Here is a 21200-nt window from a genome sequence, read left to right on the forward strand (position 1 = left end):
ATTCAAACAACTGCAGCTCCCATTATGTTCCTCCAGCATGGCAATGTGCATCATTATGGCTCTTTCTCCATTATCCTTCCTTGTCCTTTTTCTTGCCTTTTTCTATGCTTTTGGGATCACACTTTAACTTGCAAAAACTTCCCACTGACACATAATCACCTTTAAGTTGATATGGCATACTGGTTAGCAGTTATTTACACATGCAGCACATACAGAGCAACAAAGTCGTGTCTCAGGAGATCTGGCAAGTGTAAGTCCAATATTTACTAAATTTTTTGCTCTGTTTTTGCCAAGCGGCAACCTCCAGGGCTGGAAACTGAAGCCAATGTGGAAGTGCCAAAAACTGCAGTTCTTTGAGTGAACACTTGAGGCTGGCTCCAGAAGCCAGTCAATCCTCATAGACCCCCATGTCAAAATGCCCAACTTTACGGCAGAAATAAACATGTTTACAGCCTGGTACAAAAACTCATTCCCTCCTGCATGACAACTGTACGAGGGGTGAATTTTTATATCACTCACCCGTTTACATTCTAAGGTTTACAGTGATGCATAATTAAGGGCAGGCTGCTTTGAGTGACGGGTTGTCTGCCTATAGTGCTTCTTAAGCCTAGTTCACATTACATGATTTTCACCGCGATTTTGACATCGCAGAGGATCTTGAGAGCCACCCTGGGTTGGAGGCGAGTCGGCAGGTAGTCTGCCACGACGAGTCCTCGTGTGTGAACAAGCCTACGAGCAAGTCGCCCCCTCATCTGCAACTGGGACTGGATATCTGGCATGCTAGAAAACTGGAGAAGGCTGACACGACTGACAAAGAACATCAGCCAATGAAAGGCGGGATACGTCCCACTTCAGCATGGAGGATGGAAGAAATGTGAGGAGGACAAGCCGCAGGGTTGCCACTTGCCAGGTCCGCTTATTAGCCGTGACTTTGGGCTTGTTTCTAAAGTGGAGTTGCTTATTTGGGCTTGCTCTCTAAACGTCACCTTTCTCTATTTATATCCGTCTAATAAGTTATTTAAACATATGATAGTATGTCGGACTGCAGTTGCTTCTTTTGGGCTTGTTTCCACAGCCCTGGTTGCTTCTTCCTCTCCCAAGATCTGGCAACACAACAATGGCGGTGTCCACAGGATCACGGGGAGCGCATTGTGTTTGGACCCAGGATAATAAAGAATATCCATGCCTTTACGATGTGTCGTCTCCAAGTTTGGTGACATCACCGCATTATCTGGGGCTATGACGGCGAGGGCTCAGTGGAGAAATCTTGTGGTGTGCACACACAGGTTGTAACGCAGTTGGCGAGACTCCCACTGACAGAAACACACGTCGCCAGGTACTCAAAAGATTACGATAGTCTCCGCGTCGCAAAATCAGGGTGAAAATTGTGTAATGTGAGCTCGGCTTTAGTCAGATCTACCCCTCACCAGCCTCTTGTCCAAATATGGTCACTTCTGGCTCCAAAAAAATAAAATGGCGACAGCTGAAATGCCCAAATGAGAGCCAACAAATCAATAGGTGATGTCACAGTAGCTTCGTCTATTATCTTATACAGTCTATGGTTTTTGCCATCTACTAACTGGCTTGTTAGCTGCTATATTCTTCACTACGTTCACCAGCTAGTCACTAACTTTGTCAAAGGTTTGGTGCTGAGCTGGTGGGTTTTTACATCATTTTCACAGCTGATAAGAGCGGTGAGAGTGAACCAAAACAGCCAAGACCAAAACCATGAGCTAAGGGGTGCTCAGAGGTTCCATAGAGCCGAGGGGAACTGTAGATTTGCGTGATGTGTCAGAAAAATATTGATTATAACTGCTAAGGTGTGCAATTGTTACAGGCATGTCTGAACAGGAAAACTGACAAGACCACTCTCACTTGACCGGCCTCAGTCGGTCGAGCTAGTGACCTTTAACCCATGAGGAAAGTGGTGTTTGTTAAAGGCAGCTCAATAACAGACATGTTGACACAACAATATAACGATATGATTTTGTAGACAGACAGTGTGAATGGTGTGTGACATACTGTAGAGAAAACTTATGTTGTACATCTGGATTTTTAGTTTGCATTATTAATGTCAATGTGATCATGAAGGTTTCTTTGGAACACAACCTGGAAGTTACGGTTTTTCACGAGCAAACAGAGACACAGAAGCTGGCAGATCCTACTGACAAGAAGTAAGTTTAACCCACAGCCCTGCCTTTATTTCAAGCCCCTGTATTCAATGTGAAACAAAACACACACACATACTGTACACATGCAGCGGCCGTAGCTCCAGTGTACGAGATGAGTGAAAACAGAAGTGACAGTGTGAATTGACGGGATGGAAAGGAAGGTCCAAACAGACAGAGGGAAGGAGGGATAGAGGAGAGAAGGAGGGGACAAATAGTTGTGAAGGACAGATAGTGGCTTCCAGGACTGTCTTCAACGGCTCTAAAACTATCAAACCCACACACATGTGCGCACGAACACACACGCACGCGCTTGTATGTACACAGCCCAAGCCATAATTGTCCCCTGTGGTGATTTTGGCCTCTCCCTCATAGTTTCTCATTGCTGTTGGCCGTCTCCTCTGTATCTTTAACACGTTCTTTTTTTTCCACTTTTCAAAAAGAGGAGGGGGGTGTTGTCACAGGAGAAGGAATGAGGGATGAAGGAGAAAGAGAGGTCTAAAGGAAGGAGGTGTGGAGGGGTGTGACGGCGGAAAAGGGGAATGAAGGGAAGGAGGGAAAAGGAGAGAATGAATGTGTAAGAGGAAGGGAGACTTTGCCCTCCAGCGGGAACACTCCCACGATTGTGTGTACATATGTGTGTGCGCGCACGTGTGTGTGTGTTTGTGTGCGAGCTGCACCTCAGCCAAACCGACACACCCACAGGCTGTAGACCTCTATATCCTGTTCGGGTTGTCCGTTTGTCCAAACATCATGCACAGGCAACCCCCCCCCCCCCCCCCCTTCCTCATCGCTCCCCTTTTCTAACTGGTCTGACGGGGGTAGAGGCCGCAGAGGGAGTGGGTACGGTAAATAGAACAAAGCCACCTTTCTAAAATAAACAGACCGGGAAAGAGGAACTTCAGGTTGACTGAAAGTGAGAGACAGCACAGATCCAGCCACAGCCTTACTGTAAAGCACTTTCTTTTTTTTGGGTTAAACTCTTCACGAAAGTTACTGTTTCTGCTTCTTCCTGTCAGTCAGTCTGCCAGTGTATATGTCTCCTTCTCTCTCACACACACACACACTTTACTAGTCTCAATATCCCGGCTGTTTGCGCTCGACTAACTCTTGGTGAATGCTGGGTACAGTGTGACACATAAGCCACAGTGAGCAGTGCTGCTAGGCTCACGGCTACAGGGCCCATTACTGGCTATCAGATCACTGGAGGAGAGAGGAGAGAGGCATCCTAGCTCACATCACATCACATCTCCATCTCATATCTCCAAAAGAGGAGCCTCGTCACGGATCTCTCATCGAAGAGGAGGCTCATCTTCTTCATTTTACATATTCACATTGAAAAAATATCTTGATTTTTCAAAGAAACAAATTGGTTTTAAACTACTTTCTATGAGGGCTTTGGCTCTGATACTTCCACAACTTGTTGTTCCCTGCTGCCTGAGGACACTGTGCAGCGCAGTTTACAGAACAAAAGTCCCTCTTGTCACAATTTGAGATCAGAGGTTCTCAACCTTTCTGGCTTGTCACACCTCAAACGAAAGTTTCCACTTATCTGCTGACTAATTCTTTCTTCTCAGACTGTTTTATCTGACTAATATTTGGAGGCGTTATGAGATGAAATCATCCAGTAACTGGAAAATTAACATTATTTTGTGTATCCAATCTTGTTAATAATCTGGAGACCCCTGAGATTTCTCTTGTGACACTTATGGTGCTCCGACACCAGGAACCAATAGCTTGGAGGTTTTAAACTGTGAGAGGAAGGAACATCACCTGTGGCAAAGATACTGAGGGTGCATTCCAAATTGCATACTTTTTCTTTTTACTTTTTGAAGGTACTGCAGCTGCCTTTAAAAAGGATGTACTGCATGCAGTATGCACACAATCAATACATACTACTTTCTCATAACATTATGCCCTGAACTTTGACCCTCTTGCTTTTATACTGTATCCGTTACCTTGGAGGTAAAAGAAAAATAAGTTCGCCAGAGACGTAGATCAACCCGTAGAGCTCTGCTGTTGTTACTTTGCAATGTATGTAGTTTAACTGAAAAATTATAACCGCACAGATTGTAGATTCTATCATTATATATGCGACAGTGAAATTACATCTGCAGTTTATGGTCATGTTCTGTTGTTGTTTGTGATATTAATGATTATTTTGTTCACTTAAACAATTAATATTACTATTATTAGCCTACTATTCGACTGGTCATCAGTTACTTGAATGTGCTGTTATTTGTCAATGAGCTGTCAATCAGCTGTCATGTGTTTGAGGGTCAGTCAGTGTAACCTATCGTCCGCTGCATAGAGGATTGTGGGTCAGTATAGCCAGTAAAGCATGCTGGCTTGCATCCTGCAAAGTCGGACCGGATGTAGTAGAACATCCTGGTATTTTTGACACACTGTATTTGACACATTACTGGCATACTATATAGTATGGTAATATCAAAGATATGGTAATATGAGGATTGGAACGCACAGTGAATGAGGTGAGGGCAGTTAAGGTAATTGCGTAATTGCCGCAATTAGCTCATAGTCAAATCTCAACACACAGACATGATACACATATTTTTATATTCAGTGTGACTTACACTTTCTGAAAATATCATCAACTCCGATGTCCATCGCGAAGAAATGTCCATAAATCCGCTTAGAAATGGTAGAAAAAAACACTCCTGATAAATCCGAAACTTGCCTGAGAATCGTCGCGTTTTTAAGTTTTCTTCAGTATTTAACGTATCCAGTGACAGCTGGCTGTATAATAATGGGTACAATACAAAGAGGAATGGCTAATAGCTAATTCGGCATACTTTTAATGGTGCTAGTTTGCCGGAATTTAAACAAATATAAATAAACAAGCGGGGCTAAAGTTGTAGCCTTGCTACACTACATGGAATCTATTAACTTCCGGGTTACAGCTCCCAAAGCATTATGGGAACCGTTGATTTAAAAATGTTTGTTAGCCAAAACAATAATAATAGGAATGACAAAATCCATCAATATCACCACCATTACCCAAATTATATTATATTTTTTGTACTATCTTTTTTAATGTATTATTTTTTACATTAAAGTTGAAGGGGGTGTTTGAGGGGTTTAGACAAAATATGCAGAGCAAACTGTCTTTTAAAAATTTAGACATCATTGATTTTTATTTCGACACAGAAATTAGACCAAAATAAGCTGAAATAATACAGTATTTATTCTTTGGTATAAAAGAAAAGGTGCGTTTTGGAAAGTAAGCAAGGAAGCAAAGGTAAATGATCCAAAGCCCCTCAGATATCATCTTGTTTTAAAGATTGAATTGAGCTTCTTAATAAATAACTGAGCTGAGTTATGGAGGATGTTGTTGTGCTCTCATGCCTGAATCTATAGGTGTGATCTACAAAGTTAACCACAACCATTAATATACCTGTGTATAGACATCTGGGGTAAGTGATGGCGTATGTGCTGATGTGTGGGGTGTTAGCTGTGGGGGTACTGCTGTGAATGTTCAACCACAGAAACCTCCCGACCCACCCACTCCTGCACGGTGCCAACAGGACATCCTGTCAGGATGCATTCTGGGTAGTTTGATTCTTAGACCTGAGTGATCGATGCCAACAGATGTGTGTGTGTGCGTGTGTGTAGACTGGGTTTAACCATGTACATGTTGAAGTGCAAATGTAGTATTTTATAGGACATTTAGTGGTGTTGCGAAATCATGTGTTTATATACGTTTGGGTTAGTGGGTGAGTGTGTGTAGTTTGTGTGTGGGCCGTGGCCGACTAAAGCACACGCATGGGCCCAACCCAGGTGCACTCAGGGTGGGATGGCTAATCTTTAACCCCACACATACACATGAACACACATACACACACTCCACCTCCTCTTCTCTGCCCAGCAATCCTTCTCCGGCCTGTTCCAGGGGCAGGAGGTGGAGAGGTGGGGGGTGCTGGCGTTTTGGAAAAAAGCCACGGTCAGGAGTGGGGAGGGGGCAGCTTCCTGTCCAAAATGGCTCTTTTAAAGCCAGAGAATTATAAATAGAGCAGGTGTCAGTATTGAGAACTGAGCGAGAGAGAGAGTGCTGCGAGAGAGAAAAAGACAGACAGCAAGAGTGTGAAAAATTGTGTGAATGTGTGTGTGTGGTGTGGTGTGATGGCGTGGTGGAGTAGGAGAAGGGGCTTTTAGCTGGTGGACTGCCCATAATGTCCAGCAGGATGTGAGGTCATATGACAAAGATGGCTGGTGGGCGGTGAGAAATGATTGGTTACCACGGTGATAATGGAATTTTTTTTTTTTTTTTTTAAATTTAAGTGGGGACTGAATGGGAGGCTGACATGACACAGAAAGACAGAAAGAGGAAAAAGGGGGGAAAGAGAAGTATTTTAGTCGTCCATCACAACTCTCAGAAGAATTTTTTAAAAAAGCATCCAACTGAGAGATGAGGGGGAAATGAGTGTGTGTGGTAGCAGGCACAAAAAGGGGAAGGAGAGGATGGAGGGAGCAGGGGAAACTGAGGGAGGTGGGGTGAGCAGGCCACAAAAGTCAATAGGGTGGGAGGAAAGGGCTGAAATCATCTGTGCAGTCAGAGGACAAAGAAGCAGAGCAAATAGGGGGTGGGGGAGAGACAGCGAGACACACAGAGAGGCCTGGAGTACAAAGACAGTGAGAGACAGAACTGATAATAGACTGACTGTGGAAAAAGTGAGAAAGATGAACCAGGAGCCAGAAAAAAAGACACAAAGACATGGATAGAGAGGAGAAAATACAGGGGGAGAAGCCTCAACATGATGTAGTTATCTAACCTATAGCATGTCAGGCACCAAGCCATGAAGAAAGGGGTTAAAAATTAAGTCCACATAGTCTGAAATATTAAATCTATTTTGGTTTTTAATGAAGGAGGAGTGAATTAGGGAGGAAATATGAGAGTAGATTATTAAACCGAAAGCGAGGAGAAGGGAGAGAAGGTGTGCGAGGGGTGAGGGGGTTGAAATCTGTTCACGGTGTTTTAAATATTAAACCTATTTCAAGTTTAATGAAGTGCAAATACTATGGGGAGAGTCTTAACTGGAATACAGAGAGGAAGGGGGCGAAAGGGGGATCCGATTCATTATTTCAAGTGTTCACCTTTACACTGCAGAGACTTGGGGAGACGAGCGCAGGGAGGAAGAGAGGGAAAAAAAAAGAGAGAAAGTTTATGCGGAAGTGCAAACTAGTGGGCAGTTCTGAGAGCGCCTGTCTGCGGGTCCCCAGGTGAGTCCAGGAGGCTCCGGCGCTCCAGAGGATGACGATCTAAACTCAAACAAGCCAAAACATGCAGCGCTAACTGCAGCGCTCCCGAGCTCGCACAGATAAACAGGAAAAAGGTTCTACGGAAAAACGATTTCACTTTTTTTGTCTCCGTGGGCATGTGTATGTGTGTCAGTGTGTGCAGAGCGTGTGTGTATTAGTGGTTGAGGAGGGGAACTCTGAGGCCACAGAGAGGAGAGGAAGAGAGTCAGATAAAGATGTTGGATTTCAAAAAAGATTCTCGATGTAATCAATGTGCAACAGCTAGAGGGAAATGGAAAGAACAGCCCACGTGTGATTGAACTGTTCACGTCTACATAATCAGATGCTCTAAGCTGTGTGTGTGTGTGTGTGTGTGTGTGTGTGAGTGTGTGTACATCACACCGGCCATGTACCGGATTGCCAAAATCCCCCAAGCTGCCACTAAAGGTCACCATGTGTGTATGTGTGTGCGTGTGTGTGCCTTTTTTTTTTAATACCAACGAAAAAAAACAAACAAAAAGTATTTCCAGTGCTGTTATTATGTGGGATAAAGATCAAGTTGGTGTTTGCCCCAAGTATAAAGGAAGTAGGAAAGAAATCAATCGTTAACTTATGTTTTCACCAGCTAGGGCTTCTTCTCAATGTGAGAGTGAAGGTGCCACAGAGCGATGGTGTTCTGCCTCCACACCGACATGTCTTTCAAACCTATTTTAATCAAATAAAATAATAGCATAGAATGTTAGGAAAATACTTAAAGTATCAAAGAGCAGAAGGTAAAGCCTTTGTGGACAAGATGACACATTTTCAGACTGAATGATCTGTATTTTAGAAACACTCAATGATTATTTCCTTATATATCGCTCTTTAGAAAACACCTCTGCAGGATGTCTGCAGTCTGAAAGGAACCGGATAGGTATAAATACTGAAGTACTGCTGCAGTATGGAGGAGCACATTTTAGCAAAGGATGCAACCAGACATAGCATCCAGTTTGGCAATCAAATATACAAAGTCTTTAAACTTGTCTGGAGAGTGTTAAGGGTGTAGCTTATAATAATAACTCAAAATATATTAAAAAGATTACACAGATTTTTGGATGTAGCTTGTGATTATTGTCTTTGTCTGTTAATCTGATGGTGATTTCTACAATTAATTGATTCCTTTAGTCAAAAACAAGTCAGTTGAAATCAGCACGTTTAACGTTTTTGCTTGATGAATGATTAATCGATGAATGAAGGACTGTTATTTATGTGTTGGGAGAGGGTGGTGCAAGGCATATCAACTAATTTTTTAAGCAGTGGGAAGGGACTTGTGTTTATTATAGGGCTGCAGCGATATACTGGTGTCAAGGTATACCTTGATATAAAGGTTGACGGTTATCATACCATGTACATTTGTCTATTTATGAGAATGAAAAAAAATGCAACTGGACGGTTTATTATTTTAGTTATTTTCAAAGGGGAGACTTTTTACACATACTTCCATTTACAAAATGGTTTCAAGTTTCACTTATAGCAATAAAACCTTTGTTCAAACAAAAATAACCCTTCCATAGTCATTCCTTTAAGGGTCATTGTGACTGATAATGGTATAAATTCTGTAATACTGTGAAACCGCAGTTATCATACCGTGAAAATCTCATACTGTTCCATCCTTAGTTTATTATTTGTCTTAGGGGAGGGAAATACAACTTTAAATGGCTGTCTTTTGTATCTATTTTAAAAACCCGCCAGTGGATTTGCCAAAATTATTGCATTTCTCAAGGCCAGAAACTTGGATTTTCACATTTCCAATGGTCCTTGAATACATCATGCACAACTAAAGCAAGGTTTATGCTTCTGCGCACCTACGACACAGAGGGCTTTGCGGAGGCGTTGCGTCCCTCTGCGGCCAACATAGAGACGCGACATGCACCTCAAAAAAATTGTAACCACACGTCGAGGCAACGCAGACCCAACGCAGACCGCAGAGTTATGATTGGTCCTTCAAACTACCGGTACATAATTTCTGGATGATAAACAAACAATGAACGAGCAACGACCGTAGACGTCACAGATTCTAGGTAGGCATATAACAGAACATTACGCCTCCAAATGCTTTGGCGGGGAATTGCATAGTGACACAGACCAACAGGAACAGGATTGCGGAGCAACTGTGTGCACGTTGCGTCGAGTGTGTGCAGAAGCATGAAGAAACTTTAAGGCTTCCATCAGGAAACACAACCAAATTTAAGATTATAGTGATTTTCTTTAATCAAAATCACTTAAATGTCGCCAAAAATTAAGCTGCTGACACTAACCAGATCCAGTAAAAACCATTTCATTCTTGCTCGAGCATGCATGACAATATTAACAAACAAAAGCATTTCTGAACTCCGAGATCTTGTTTCCAAATTTTTACCTTCAACATCGAGGGGTGAGTTTTTAAAATCTAGTAATGTCAGCCATGCCAAGTTAGTGATATTACTCTGGCTGCTGCCGCCACTGTTGTGTACAGTTTATTTGGGAAATCTTGTTATGCATGTTGCTAGTGGTGTGTAGGCTTATTAAATTTGATGTTGGGTGGTTGTCATGTACCAATATTCTGCTAAAGTTCACACACAGCTTGCATGATGATGTGATTTGTAAGGAGGATTTGCATTTTACATAAGAAATCAGCTGTTTGTTTTGGTGATAGCTTCACTCCTGTCCTTCTTGGTCATGGCATTGCCTCCAATACCTATATTTGGGGTGCATATTAAAAAAAGGTTACTTATGATGGAGGGAGGGTCATGCATTTCCCCCCAGTCACTAAGGGAGGCTAAAGGAAAAATGTTTGTCAAGATTAAAGAAAAAAAAGTCATACCCCAGCCACCCCGTCCTCTGATAAATAAAGAATAGTCCTTCATTTTCTGTCTATCGATTAACTGATTAATCGGCTCATTGTTTCAGCGCTACATTGGTTACAAGAGGAGAGGCTGATACAAGGCATGAAAGAATATACTGAATTATCTAAAAAATAATAATAATAAAAAAAAGCTTCACGCTTCATTTTCAAAACACTCCGTCTTTGATTCGCAGCTGCTTTTTAATCCAGGTCTGGAAGAAGCAGCGGGGGCCAAACTAAAAATAATTTCAGGTAATTATTTAAAGGTTTACGGCATAAGCAGGCAGGAGAAGCGGAGACTATTTAAAACTCCCCTCCTCAAAAAAATTGTCACCTCTAATATATTATTGTGCAGGAAAATATACACTCATGATCAGATCACTGGAATGCGAGCGGCGCTGATTTTTCTCTTTCCTGGTTCCCATGTAAGATTTCAAATATTTGTGGCAGCAGACAAGGTGAGCGTAAGACAGAGTGAGATCAAGCGTTAAGCGCGCGAGAGAAAGAGAAAGGAAGTTGAGTGCTTAGTGGCCTCAATAATGACATCAAGTGAACACAGCAGATGTTTGCAAGGGAAGGGGATCTAAAGAAAACAAATCCTAATTCCTGCAGCTGTTTATGTCAACACGACGGGCACACGGCATTTTCATACAAACGCTTTGAAACGGCTCTGCACTAATACACTGAGCCTTTACACGGCCATATATTATCCTTATATTACAGAATAATCCAGTGAAATCCTCTGTCAAGCGCCCCTCGTGCTGTATGTAATGTAAGCGTTTCTAATAGTAAAGCATGGACACCAATCACAGATGAATGAGAGAGACTGTGTGTGTGTGTGTCTAGGCACTTCTCATCAATAAAGAATGAAGCAATTAAGCTAATCTCAGACTGAAGGTGCCCTTTCTCCTTTATACCTACCATATCCTTTCATGGAAACCAACAACTGGACTTCATGGAACAACCACACATGCACATACACACACTAACACATGTTTGTTCTTTTATTTTAGTGACGACTGAAAAATGTGCTTCTCAAATACTGACACTGACCCTAAACTGTGAGCTACTGCTAAACAAAAAGGACTCACATTGCTGAAAAGCATCAGTTAATTAATCAATGATATACGTCTCTCACAACAGACATCTTGACATGTCATAGCAGGAAATGGGCAGATGTAATTAATGAATTTAATAATGACTGCATTCTGTTTAGATGTGTCACATTCAGAGTCCTGATGTTGTGCCTGCTGGATTAGTGACATGGCTTACTGGGACACTTTAAAGCTGTGGTTGGTAACTTTAATAAATATAACCTTTTGTCATAACTGCTGAAACTGTCTCTATATCCACACAGCAGCACATGTGACAGATCATCTGGGAGAAAATCATATCCCTCTGCCTACTCTATTGCCTGGTAGCACTTCTAATGGCCTTTCTGCAGGTGAATGAAAACAACCAATCGGAGCCGAGGAGTCTCCAGCGCTCGTCAATCACTGCTTGTGAACTACGGTCAGACTGTCAATATAGGCAGCTCTGATCAACTATAAATCAAGGTTCTGTTGCCGCACTGCCTGTTCTCATCTTTAAGTATTTCAGAGACATATTTTAGTGTACTGTTTAGCTGTAAAATGAGACAGTTTTGCTCTGATTGATGGGCTTCCTCATTTTACAGCTAAACAGTACACTAAAGTATGTTTCTGAAAACATTTGAGGTGAAGAATAGTCAATGCAGTAACAGAATCTTAATTCATATTTGATCAGCGCTGCCTAGTTTGACAGTTTGACTGCAGTTTATAAGCAGTGATTGACATGATTGACAGCTGCGCTTGTCTGGCAAATGCCATCAGAAGAAAAATGAGTAGGAGGGGGAACATCATTTTGTTTTGTTTTTTACAGATTATCTGTCTCATTTTATGCTGTCTGGATGTAGTGATAGTTTCAACAACTGTAACATAAAAGTTACCAACTGTATGTTTAATGGAACAGAGCCATTGTTCGTATTTTTAATAACACCTGTGGGTTTCCCTGCTGTGACAAGTCAAAATGATCTATCACTTGTTAGGCAGAAAACTGACAATTTGTCAAGCAAATATTGCTCAATGTGTGCAACTTTTGCTGCTTTTCTCTGTTTCATGTCATCAACAGTTAATTAATTTTGCGTTTAGTTTGCTTAGATGAACTTGTCCCACACACCAGGAGATGTAATGAATGACTGAATGTAGCATGGGCCTGCTATTTGGAGGGATAATCCAACAGTCACAGTGATACTATCATGTTTTATAGTTTTCATTATCAACTTAATATTATTTCAGGTATTAGTCAGTGTTTCTAGTGTTTCCTCATCAGACAAACTTTTGAATCAAGCAAACTGTGTCATACAGGATGTGACTGCTCTTTGCTGTCTACCTTGCCCACATTGCAGCGCTGTCAATGCTGTAACAAAGATAAGATAAGAGACTTTATGGTCATTCCTCTATATACAGTGGAGTGCATAGAGAAACAAAACTGTTCTTGGTCCCTGTGCGAACCGTAAGAATGAATGAATGAACGCGATACATTATCATATCAGTTCTTTGGAACACGATATGATATTTACAGACATCACAAAGTCTGCCATGATACGATTTTGATTTGATTATATTTGATTTGATTCAAGGGCCTGTGATCGATATGCGACTACATCAGTAAATATGTACTTTTTCTTGGCTGCTTACCTTTATCTGACTGGCGCTGGACTGGTAACACCGTGTGAATGTTTAGGAGGGAGGTGTTCTTGGATGTAAATGCTCACACAGACGACCCATGGGAATTTCAAAATAAGGGCGTATCTTAAAGATTGATTTATAGTTACCCCTCTAAACAACAAGACACAAAAACAGCTGCAGAACAAGACACAAGACAAGGTACAAACATATTGCGCAATAACAGAAAAGTAGAAATACAGGTAGTGTAGATAAATATAAACAAATGTAAAGTGCAATAAAAAGCAGTTCCCTAAGGATATGTAGTAAGTACTTCAAGTAAAGTGAGGTAGGGAACACAGGTGACTGCGTGCTTGTGTGTGTGGATGGGTGTGTGTGCGCTGAGCTTAGGGGCAGCAGGGTGTTAAGGAGTCTGACAGCTTTGGGTAAGAAGGTGTTGCTGAGTCTGTTGGCTCTTGCCCGGATGCTCCGGTACTGTTTTCCAGACGGCAGCAGGATGACAAGTCCGTGGGAGGGGTCCTTAATGATCTTGGTGGCCTTGTTTGTGCAGCGTTCAGTGTAAATGTCATGGTTGGAGGGGAGAAAGGTCCCACCGATGGACTCTGCTGACTATCCCCTGCGGTCTGAGTTAGTACAGTACCCGTACCAGACAGTGATGCAGCTGGTCAGGACGCTCTGGTTCCTCTGTAGAACATGGACAGCATGGGTGGTGGGAGGCTAGCTGCGTTGCGGATCAGGAAGGTGCAGGTGCATGACCAGCTGAGGTCATTTGTAACTTTAAATAGAATTGTACACTTTTAATTCCTTGGCCCTTCCATATGTCCGTGCATCTGATTCGGATCTTCTACCGCAGGTGACAAAATACGGATTTAAGGAGACTTAAGACTAAAGTAGACAAACTCTCACAAGCTCAAAGGGGATCCTGTGTATTTTTGACTCACTCAAAGTAAAAAACAACTGTCCTCACTTTAGAGGTTTTAAAGATTTTACATTGTAAGAACTAAAAGCCATCACAATGACAGGAGAGTATTCCCACAACCAAAGCATCGCACCACCATCCCCCTGACCAACAATGACCTCACTAAACCTGTTCAGCAATCCCCCAGACTCTGCTAAGCACACAGAAACCACCTCCTGCAAACGGACTCAACACACAATAGTGAAACATATCCTGACTGCCATACACTACCACTCTTAAACGTCATGCAAGGCCACTGGTAACATGATATTTTACTGCTAAATGGCAAGCTCTGCTCTCTGAAGGAGACCCAAATAGTTAATAACCCCATGATACAAGGGCTCTTGTTTCCTCCTTCCCCCTACTCTCCTCCATTGTGAGCCCAGTCCCGAAACCCAGTTGAGAGTGAGATGAATGGTTGTCTTTTGGCTAACACCAGGTGAGTCTACACCAGCAGCAACACTAGACTTCCTCTAACCTTTCGGTGAGAAAACACCTCTCTCGGTAATGGCTGCCTCACCACAGCCAGACTAAAACTCTACCTTCTACCACAACCCTGGGACTGGCCGAGGGGCTCAATAGTGCCCTTTACTTTTTGGGTGTATGTGGCTATGCACGTGTGTGTGAGACTCTGAAGCTAAAGACAAGATGTTCTTGAGCACCGTAGTAATGTCTTACTGCAGGTCACAAAATCTGGGACTGTGGACACTTAGAGCTAAGCAGACAAACCCTCATAAGTCCGTATGGATGTTCTGTCTTCTCCGTCTTTCTTTTTTTTGTCTCTTTTTTCTCCTCTCCCTCGTTACCCCTCTCATCTACCACTCTCTCTCCCTTTCCCCTCCTCTTGCCCTTTCCAGAAGGTCCTTCCCTAAACCCCAGAGAGAGGGGGAGGAGCCTGGGATGGCGAGGACGCGCTGGTAATCCGTGCAGTGACCCAGGTCAATTCAATTATCCTGTTTTCTTTCGCTGCGCGACGCGTGTGCCCATTTCACAGCCAACTCCCTTAATGCGCCCAGGATTAGCTTCTCTTACTTTTAATGATCTACCTATCGACGCCTTGGGCCCCGCAGTGCACACACACACACACACACACACACAACTACACACACACTTGCAGACACACAAGTGTTTTTCATGTATTAGTTTTTAGTGTAAAGGAATTCACTAAACAATTCTGTGAGGCTGAGGATCAAGAGACGCTTTCTCAAAATAAATATGTGTGCTTGAGTGTGTTTGTGTATGCATTTTCTTGTTTATGTGGGTGTGTGTGTTACATAAACTGCAGTAAGAAGAGGATTGTATTATCCATCTGCATTTACCCAGGCTTCACCTCACACCTCCAAGATTTGAGATAATCATCTTAGGCCTAACACGTTAGTGTGGAAGCTCACTAATCTCAACCCGGAGGAGGAAAAGAGGTCATTTTATACTAGTCAACTTTGCGGATGGCTGACAGGCATTGAAGTATCCACATAGGATTCAAAACATTAACTGCATATGTACTATAGCGCGTCATGCACACTCTGTTGAACTCGAGTTCAACAAAAGTCAACAAAGCAGTTTGATCGCCTGCGCGCAACTGCTGTCCTGGTTTGGGAGTGTCTTTTAAAAGACAAGCACAGATAAATTAGATTCTACTGTAGTTAAGTGTTGAGACAACACTTTCACCCAATTATCTAACCTAATCTTTTTATCTCACTAGTCATTCACTAATTACATGACTGGATAACTAAGTAGGGGCTGACGTGGAAAAGGCAGCAACTCTGGGAAACTCTCAATCCTCCAAGTCATCAAATCAGAACCACAAAGTCTTTTCCAAAATAGAACTGCAGGTCTGCTTTCTTTTGGCCCGCATCCATCCTTCCAAGTTTAAGGGCTGGTCAAAGTTAATTCCACCTGCCTTTGTGACACTAAACTGATTATCTAACCGACAAAACACAGTATTGGGACCTGAAAGGCATGGTTTGCTTTCACCAGTGCTGTGAATCAGTTTTATCTATATCACATAAAATATGCAGTAGCACTTTCCAAAGACAGGAGACCGTAAACAAAGTAAGAAGCTGTTTCGTGAGCCTTACCTGGGATTTCTTGTCCGTTGTAGTTCCACCCAGCCACAGCCAGCATGGACGGAAGAGGAGATCCAGGCCTACTGTCCCTGTCTCTCTCCCTGTCCCGCTCCCTGTCCCAGTTCCTCTCAGCCTGCTGGGTAATATGCCTGACAGTGTCCTTGTTCTTCCTGTTCTTCCTCCGCCCTGACCCTGATAGGGGTTGCCAGGGCCCCTCTCCACCTCCTCCAGCAGCCCCTCCAGCCCCTTGCTCCCCCTGGCTTTGGGCTGCCCCCCTGGGAGTGTCCCGGGGATGAGAGGAGGAGGCGGGGGACACCTGTTCCTCTTTGACGGTGACAGGCCTGTAGTCGTGCGGCCAGGCAGGCTGGGAGTCGTGGCAGGCTTCCTCCTGGCTCTCATGGCTCTTGGGGGGTTCTTGGTCCTCCTTGCCATAAGTGCTGCCTCCCTCATGGCAGCTGGCGATGGCCGAGTCCCCAGAAGAGTTGGCCGGGCTGGTGCGGCGCGCCAGCCAAGGGGAGGTGCTGCGACCAGACATGATGGACGCCAGCGCTTCAGAAGCCATGCCTACTATCCCTCCTCCTCCTCCCAAACCTGCTCCCGCACCACCCCCTGCTCCTGTTATGCCCACTCCTCCTCCACCTCCTCCACCTCCACCTATGCCAGCGGCAGCGACAGCTCCCATCTCAAAGTCAGCCAGTTCATCAGCCATCTCAGAGCGGATGCTGATGTCCAGTGCAGCTTTGATGAAGCTGTGGCAGGCCTGGACAATGTCCGTCATCTGAAGGTAGCTGGCGGCTGACATTACTTCGATCACGTTCTTACTGGTGAGGGCGAGGTGCGCCGAGTACATGAAGTCCAGTATAGCTTTGAAGCCTGTTGCCGTGACGATGTCCAGGTGGGTGACAGTAGTCTGATGGTGAGGCTCTGCCCCTTTTTTAACCTGAAGGGTAAAAAAGATTCACAGTACTTCTTGTTTATCGATCTCACACAGCAAACCTGTTTTACACACAACTTGTGACATCACTTTATCAGCTGGAAAACACACAGAACACAACGACTATGATCTGAGAGAAAAACAAGTACTTAACACACTCCCTTAACCTGTCCTCCCAAGTGTAGCAGTCCCTTACCTGGCAGTAAAGAGTCTTGAAGTAGCGTGAGGAGCCCAGGAGGACGTTCTTATGGGCCTTGAAGATCTTTCCGTCCACGATGACACAAGCGTCGCAGAGGATGCCGTGCTGCCTCTGCTCATTGAGCTCTCTGAGGAGCTGACGGTAGTGAGAGGAGATCTCCATGTCCTCCTTCCTGTTGTTCATCTGTGTAGCTGAACAAAAGCCTCTCCTCCAAATGTCTGCTGGGAAACAAAAGACGACAAAAAAAATTAACTTCAGATGTAACATCAAAATATCAAATATTAACTGTACAGTACGGGCATTTGACTGTGACAGCTCACAGGAGCTATGAAATATAGGCCATTTTGTACATTTTTAGGACAGAAAACAAGATTTCTGGCAACACATTCAGGTATTTCTCCTCCAAGTCCATATATATGGTGGATGGCTGCGGCTATATTCGAACCCCTTGCATAGAACGTCAGATTCATTTTCACGAAAGGGGGAAAAAATAGGCAAATTTAGCTGAACCACTCCTTTAAAGACGAGCCAGGGTAAGGATATCTCAGTAATGACTGTGACATAAAAACAATGACATCAATAGAAACCACATCTCAACTGCTGTAGTTTGATGTCTAAAAACAGCCCAGTAACAAATAGTCAAAAATCTCTGTCTTTAAACCGTATCTGACAGGTTCGTTTGTGTGTGCGTGGGAGTGTGTGTGTGTGTGTGTGTGTGTGTGTAAGCTCATTAAAAATGTCAGTTAAAAAGCGTGACACTTCCACAAAACAGTTGAGAGGGAGAAAAACACCTCATTTAGTACAGACCACTTTACCATTAAATTTATCAATAAACACGGCCTCAGTTCCTTGTTATTTTTTTCTTCATCTCTCCCTCGACTGTGAATATTCAATCAACTGTCTAGTTAAGACGAAAAGTCACTCTTGAACCTTCACCCCGGGTGTTTCTGATCTTGCACAGTTCAGTCTGGGTTGTGAACACAAAGTTTTTCTGAAAAACTACAGAGAAAAAGATCCTTAATGACAATTTGTGAAGCTGCTCAACTGTCAGTGAATGAAGATCCAACTTTTTTAGTTTTCATTGACAGGATTCAGGGAGGTGTGACGGGAATACTGACATATTTTATCATTACCCTTACAAAATACGAGCCACAAAAAAAAAAGCTAAAATCTGAATTTTACCTGTCTGTTAGCCCAGAAAGATTCCTCTGGCTTTTGGGCTCACAACTATTGATAAAACGATGTAGGGGGATTTTATTATGGCCTGTGTCTTTTCTGCTGTGTACAGGTTAGATGACGAACAAGAGGCATTTTGAGCTCACACAGCAGAAGGAATGCAGGTGAAGGCCACGGAGACAGGAGAACAGGAGGAGGCAGATATGAACATCGCTCTGTGCTGAACCATTCAACCAGGTGGCAGAAAAACAAGAGAAAACGCATCGACACATACACACAGAGGAAGAAGAAGATGAACACAAACACACACACAAACACTCGGGCAGTGCATTAGCCAGAGCATTAGCAGCCGCCGCTCCCGCTCTCGTCTTGGTGAGGGCTAAATCGCGGGGACGCAGAGTGTTACCAGACGCAGCAGTGATTTGTTTTGGGAACGCCACAGCTGTCAGCTCTCGTGGGCCATTCTGAGAGATGACAGCTCGGGTTGGCCAAGGTGACAGCAGCGTTTGCTCGGGGGCCGGCACACTTCAGGTCATGTTTAGCAAAGCTCTGCTCAACCTGATGGCTTGTAAGATCAGATAAATCCACAGTGTCTCCCACGTCCATTTGGACAAACACACCTCCTATGAACAGCAGTGGACGAGCGGATGGAGTGACGTTGACAACTGCTGAAGCCTCTCTTTCTCAAAAAAACGAAGAAGAAGAAAACCCTGTCCTGAATTTGATCAATGCATGGCTTTCACTTTGACTGGCGCTTATTTAAGTCATAGAAATACAGAATTGTGGGGAGGAAGAAACTTGGATGTGAATGCAGAATAACAGTGTCCCTCAGAGTTTCAAAAGGCAAGTTTTGACGCAAGTGTTTTTATCCTCCGGCGCACAAAAAAATCTATTGGCAGCATAACCTTGAGATATTCTTTCCTTTCTGTGTTGCCCTAATGGAGGTATTGAGAGTCTTCACCTCTCACCTTTGGAGACAAACAGAGCGGCTTTAAAGACACAGCAGCTCCCCTCCTCCTCTCTCTGCTCTTCTTCTCTCAGGGCCACTGGCACATTCAATTGTATAGCCCCGGTCTATAAGATAGGCTCCCTCTCAGAACCATATACACATGGCACAGAAGAAGTCATTTATTCACTGAGAAACACCTCAATACCTTTTCTATTCCTCATATTTTCCAGCCAGTGTGGATGGTGAAATACAGGGTCACTGTACAGCACACAGCAGTCAGAGGGCCTATTTGAAAAATGTCTCTGGGAAGCAGCGAAAGAAAGCCAGCTCAAATCAACAGCTGGAATAAGACTGCCATTGCTCAAGTGTTGCATGGGTCAGGGTCCCCCAGCTCTCCATGTCCTCCTCTGTTACCATTTTTAAAAGTCCCAGTCATTGAGGGACAACAATGACAAGCACTTGAGCAAAGAAACAACATGCTAATGACAGTCACTGTACTGCACTCAGCAAGGTTAATTGCAAACACACACACATACACACACACGCAAATCTGACATACGTCTGGTGTTTGACATGCAGATAGTTAAAAAGGATATCTGTCTCTGAGATCCTGTGTCCACAACAATACAATGGAGGTGAATGGAATTTCATTTGTGGTGCTGACTTCACTGAAAAACAGCAGCATTTCTCTCCAGGAACATTGTCCTAATTACTCAAGATTATCCACACTGTCAGCAGTTTTCTTTTTTTTTCGTAGAAAATACTTCCATTTACTTCACTTTTCAAAGGCGAAAATCTCAAATAGGTATCTCAATATCTGAACGCATTAAAAACCCAAACCATCTGCATTGCTCGATAGATGACACTAGGTAGGTGAGCAAATAAATATTTTTTCGTATTTAAGGTGAAACAAACTCTTTTGCATTAAAACACAAAGAAGTTTTAAGAAATTAGGACAACCCAGTGTGTTGGATAAAGAGTAAAGGGCCGTCCTCACCAAGAACTGTAACTATAACAATAATAACGATGTAAGCATCTGCATGGATTAATGATAACGTTCTGTAAACGGTGGTGCCAACCATGTAGCGCCCACTCCAGCTGTGTTGGCAGTTTATGCAGTTGATTGGCTGTCAGTGTTTCTATCTTTCAACGAATCGCTCTGCAACTGCCAATCATCCCAACGATATTGCTCGCCACTGTCATAGTTGTTACAGTTGTGACGTACACTTTGCCATCCACTTGAGTTAGAGCGATTTTTAAAATGACATATTTAGTTATTTGAGAGCTAAAATCATTAAGTGATTCATTATTTAGTTGTCAAATATTAAATGAATTGCCAACTAATTCAATAATCAATCAATTGGTTTGAGAAATTCCAAAGCCAAACTCTCTGATTACAGCTTCTTATATGTGAATATTTTCTGGTTTCTTTACCTCTCTGTGACAGTACCACTGCATATCTTTGGGTTGTGACAAAACAAGACATTTGAGGACTTCATCTTGAGCTTTGGGAAACCCTGAGTGACATTTTTCACCATTTCTATATCAAACAACTAACTGATAAGTCAACAGATTAATTAATTAATTATTTCTAGTTGCAGCCCTAATTTTTCTCCTTCTTGGTATGGACGGCCCTTAAATCTGGTAACTGAGACTAAAGTCCATTAGTGCAACTTTTCATTCTGTCAGGTAATGCGTGTCCAAAGAGTTAATGATAATGTCAGAGTGGTGCTGCACTCTGATACAGGAGGCCGTGCTGCAAAGGGAGTATTAAAGTTTTTTCGGCAAGTGTGCGACTTTGTGTGTATGAAGAGGATTGCACCCAAAGACATGTTAAATGGTGCCTCAAATTTAACAAAAACAATGATCAGTGGAGGGTAAAAACGACAGCAAAAGACTGGGAGAAAGAGAGGGAGCGGTCTAATC

The 21200-nt window shown here is 43.2% G+C and overlaps 1 protein-coding gene across 3 annotated transcripts in view; it reads right to left on the reverse strand.

The window, feature by feature from the left end:
• zbtb46 (zinc finger and BTB domain containing 46) overlaps window positions 1–21200 on the reverse strand; it is a 69033-nt gene that overhangs the window by 27054 nt on the left and 20779 nt on the right. For 2 of the 3 annotated variants that reach the window (XM_078169956.1, XM_033628487.2), the window contains exons 2-3: window positions 17147–17370; window positions 16029–16956 (exon numbers count right to left, since the gene is read on the reverse strand). In XM_078169956.1, the coding sequence (XP_078026082.1) occupies window positions 16029–16956; window positions 17147–17332 (1114 nt within the window). In that variant the 5' untranslated portion in view covers window positions 17333–17370. The remainder of the gene's footprint in view (window positions 1–16028; window positions 16957–17146; window positions 17371–21200) is intronic. The other variant, XM_033628488.2, reaches the window with a different exon arrangement.

This window comes from Epinephelus lanceolatus, chromosome 8, assembly GCF_041903045.1.
Source record: "Epinephelus lanceolatus isolate andai-2023 chromosome 8, ASM4190304v1, whole genome shotgun sequence".
Lineage (NCBI taxonomy): Eukaryota > Metazoa > Chordata > Actinopteri > Perciformes > Serranidae > Epinephelus > Epinephelus lanceolatus.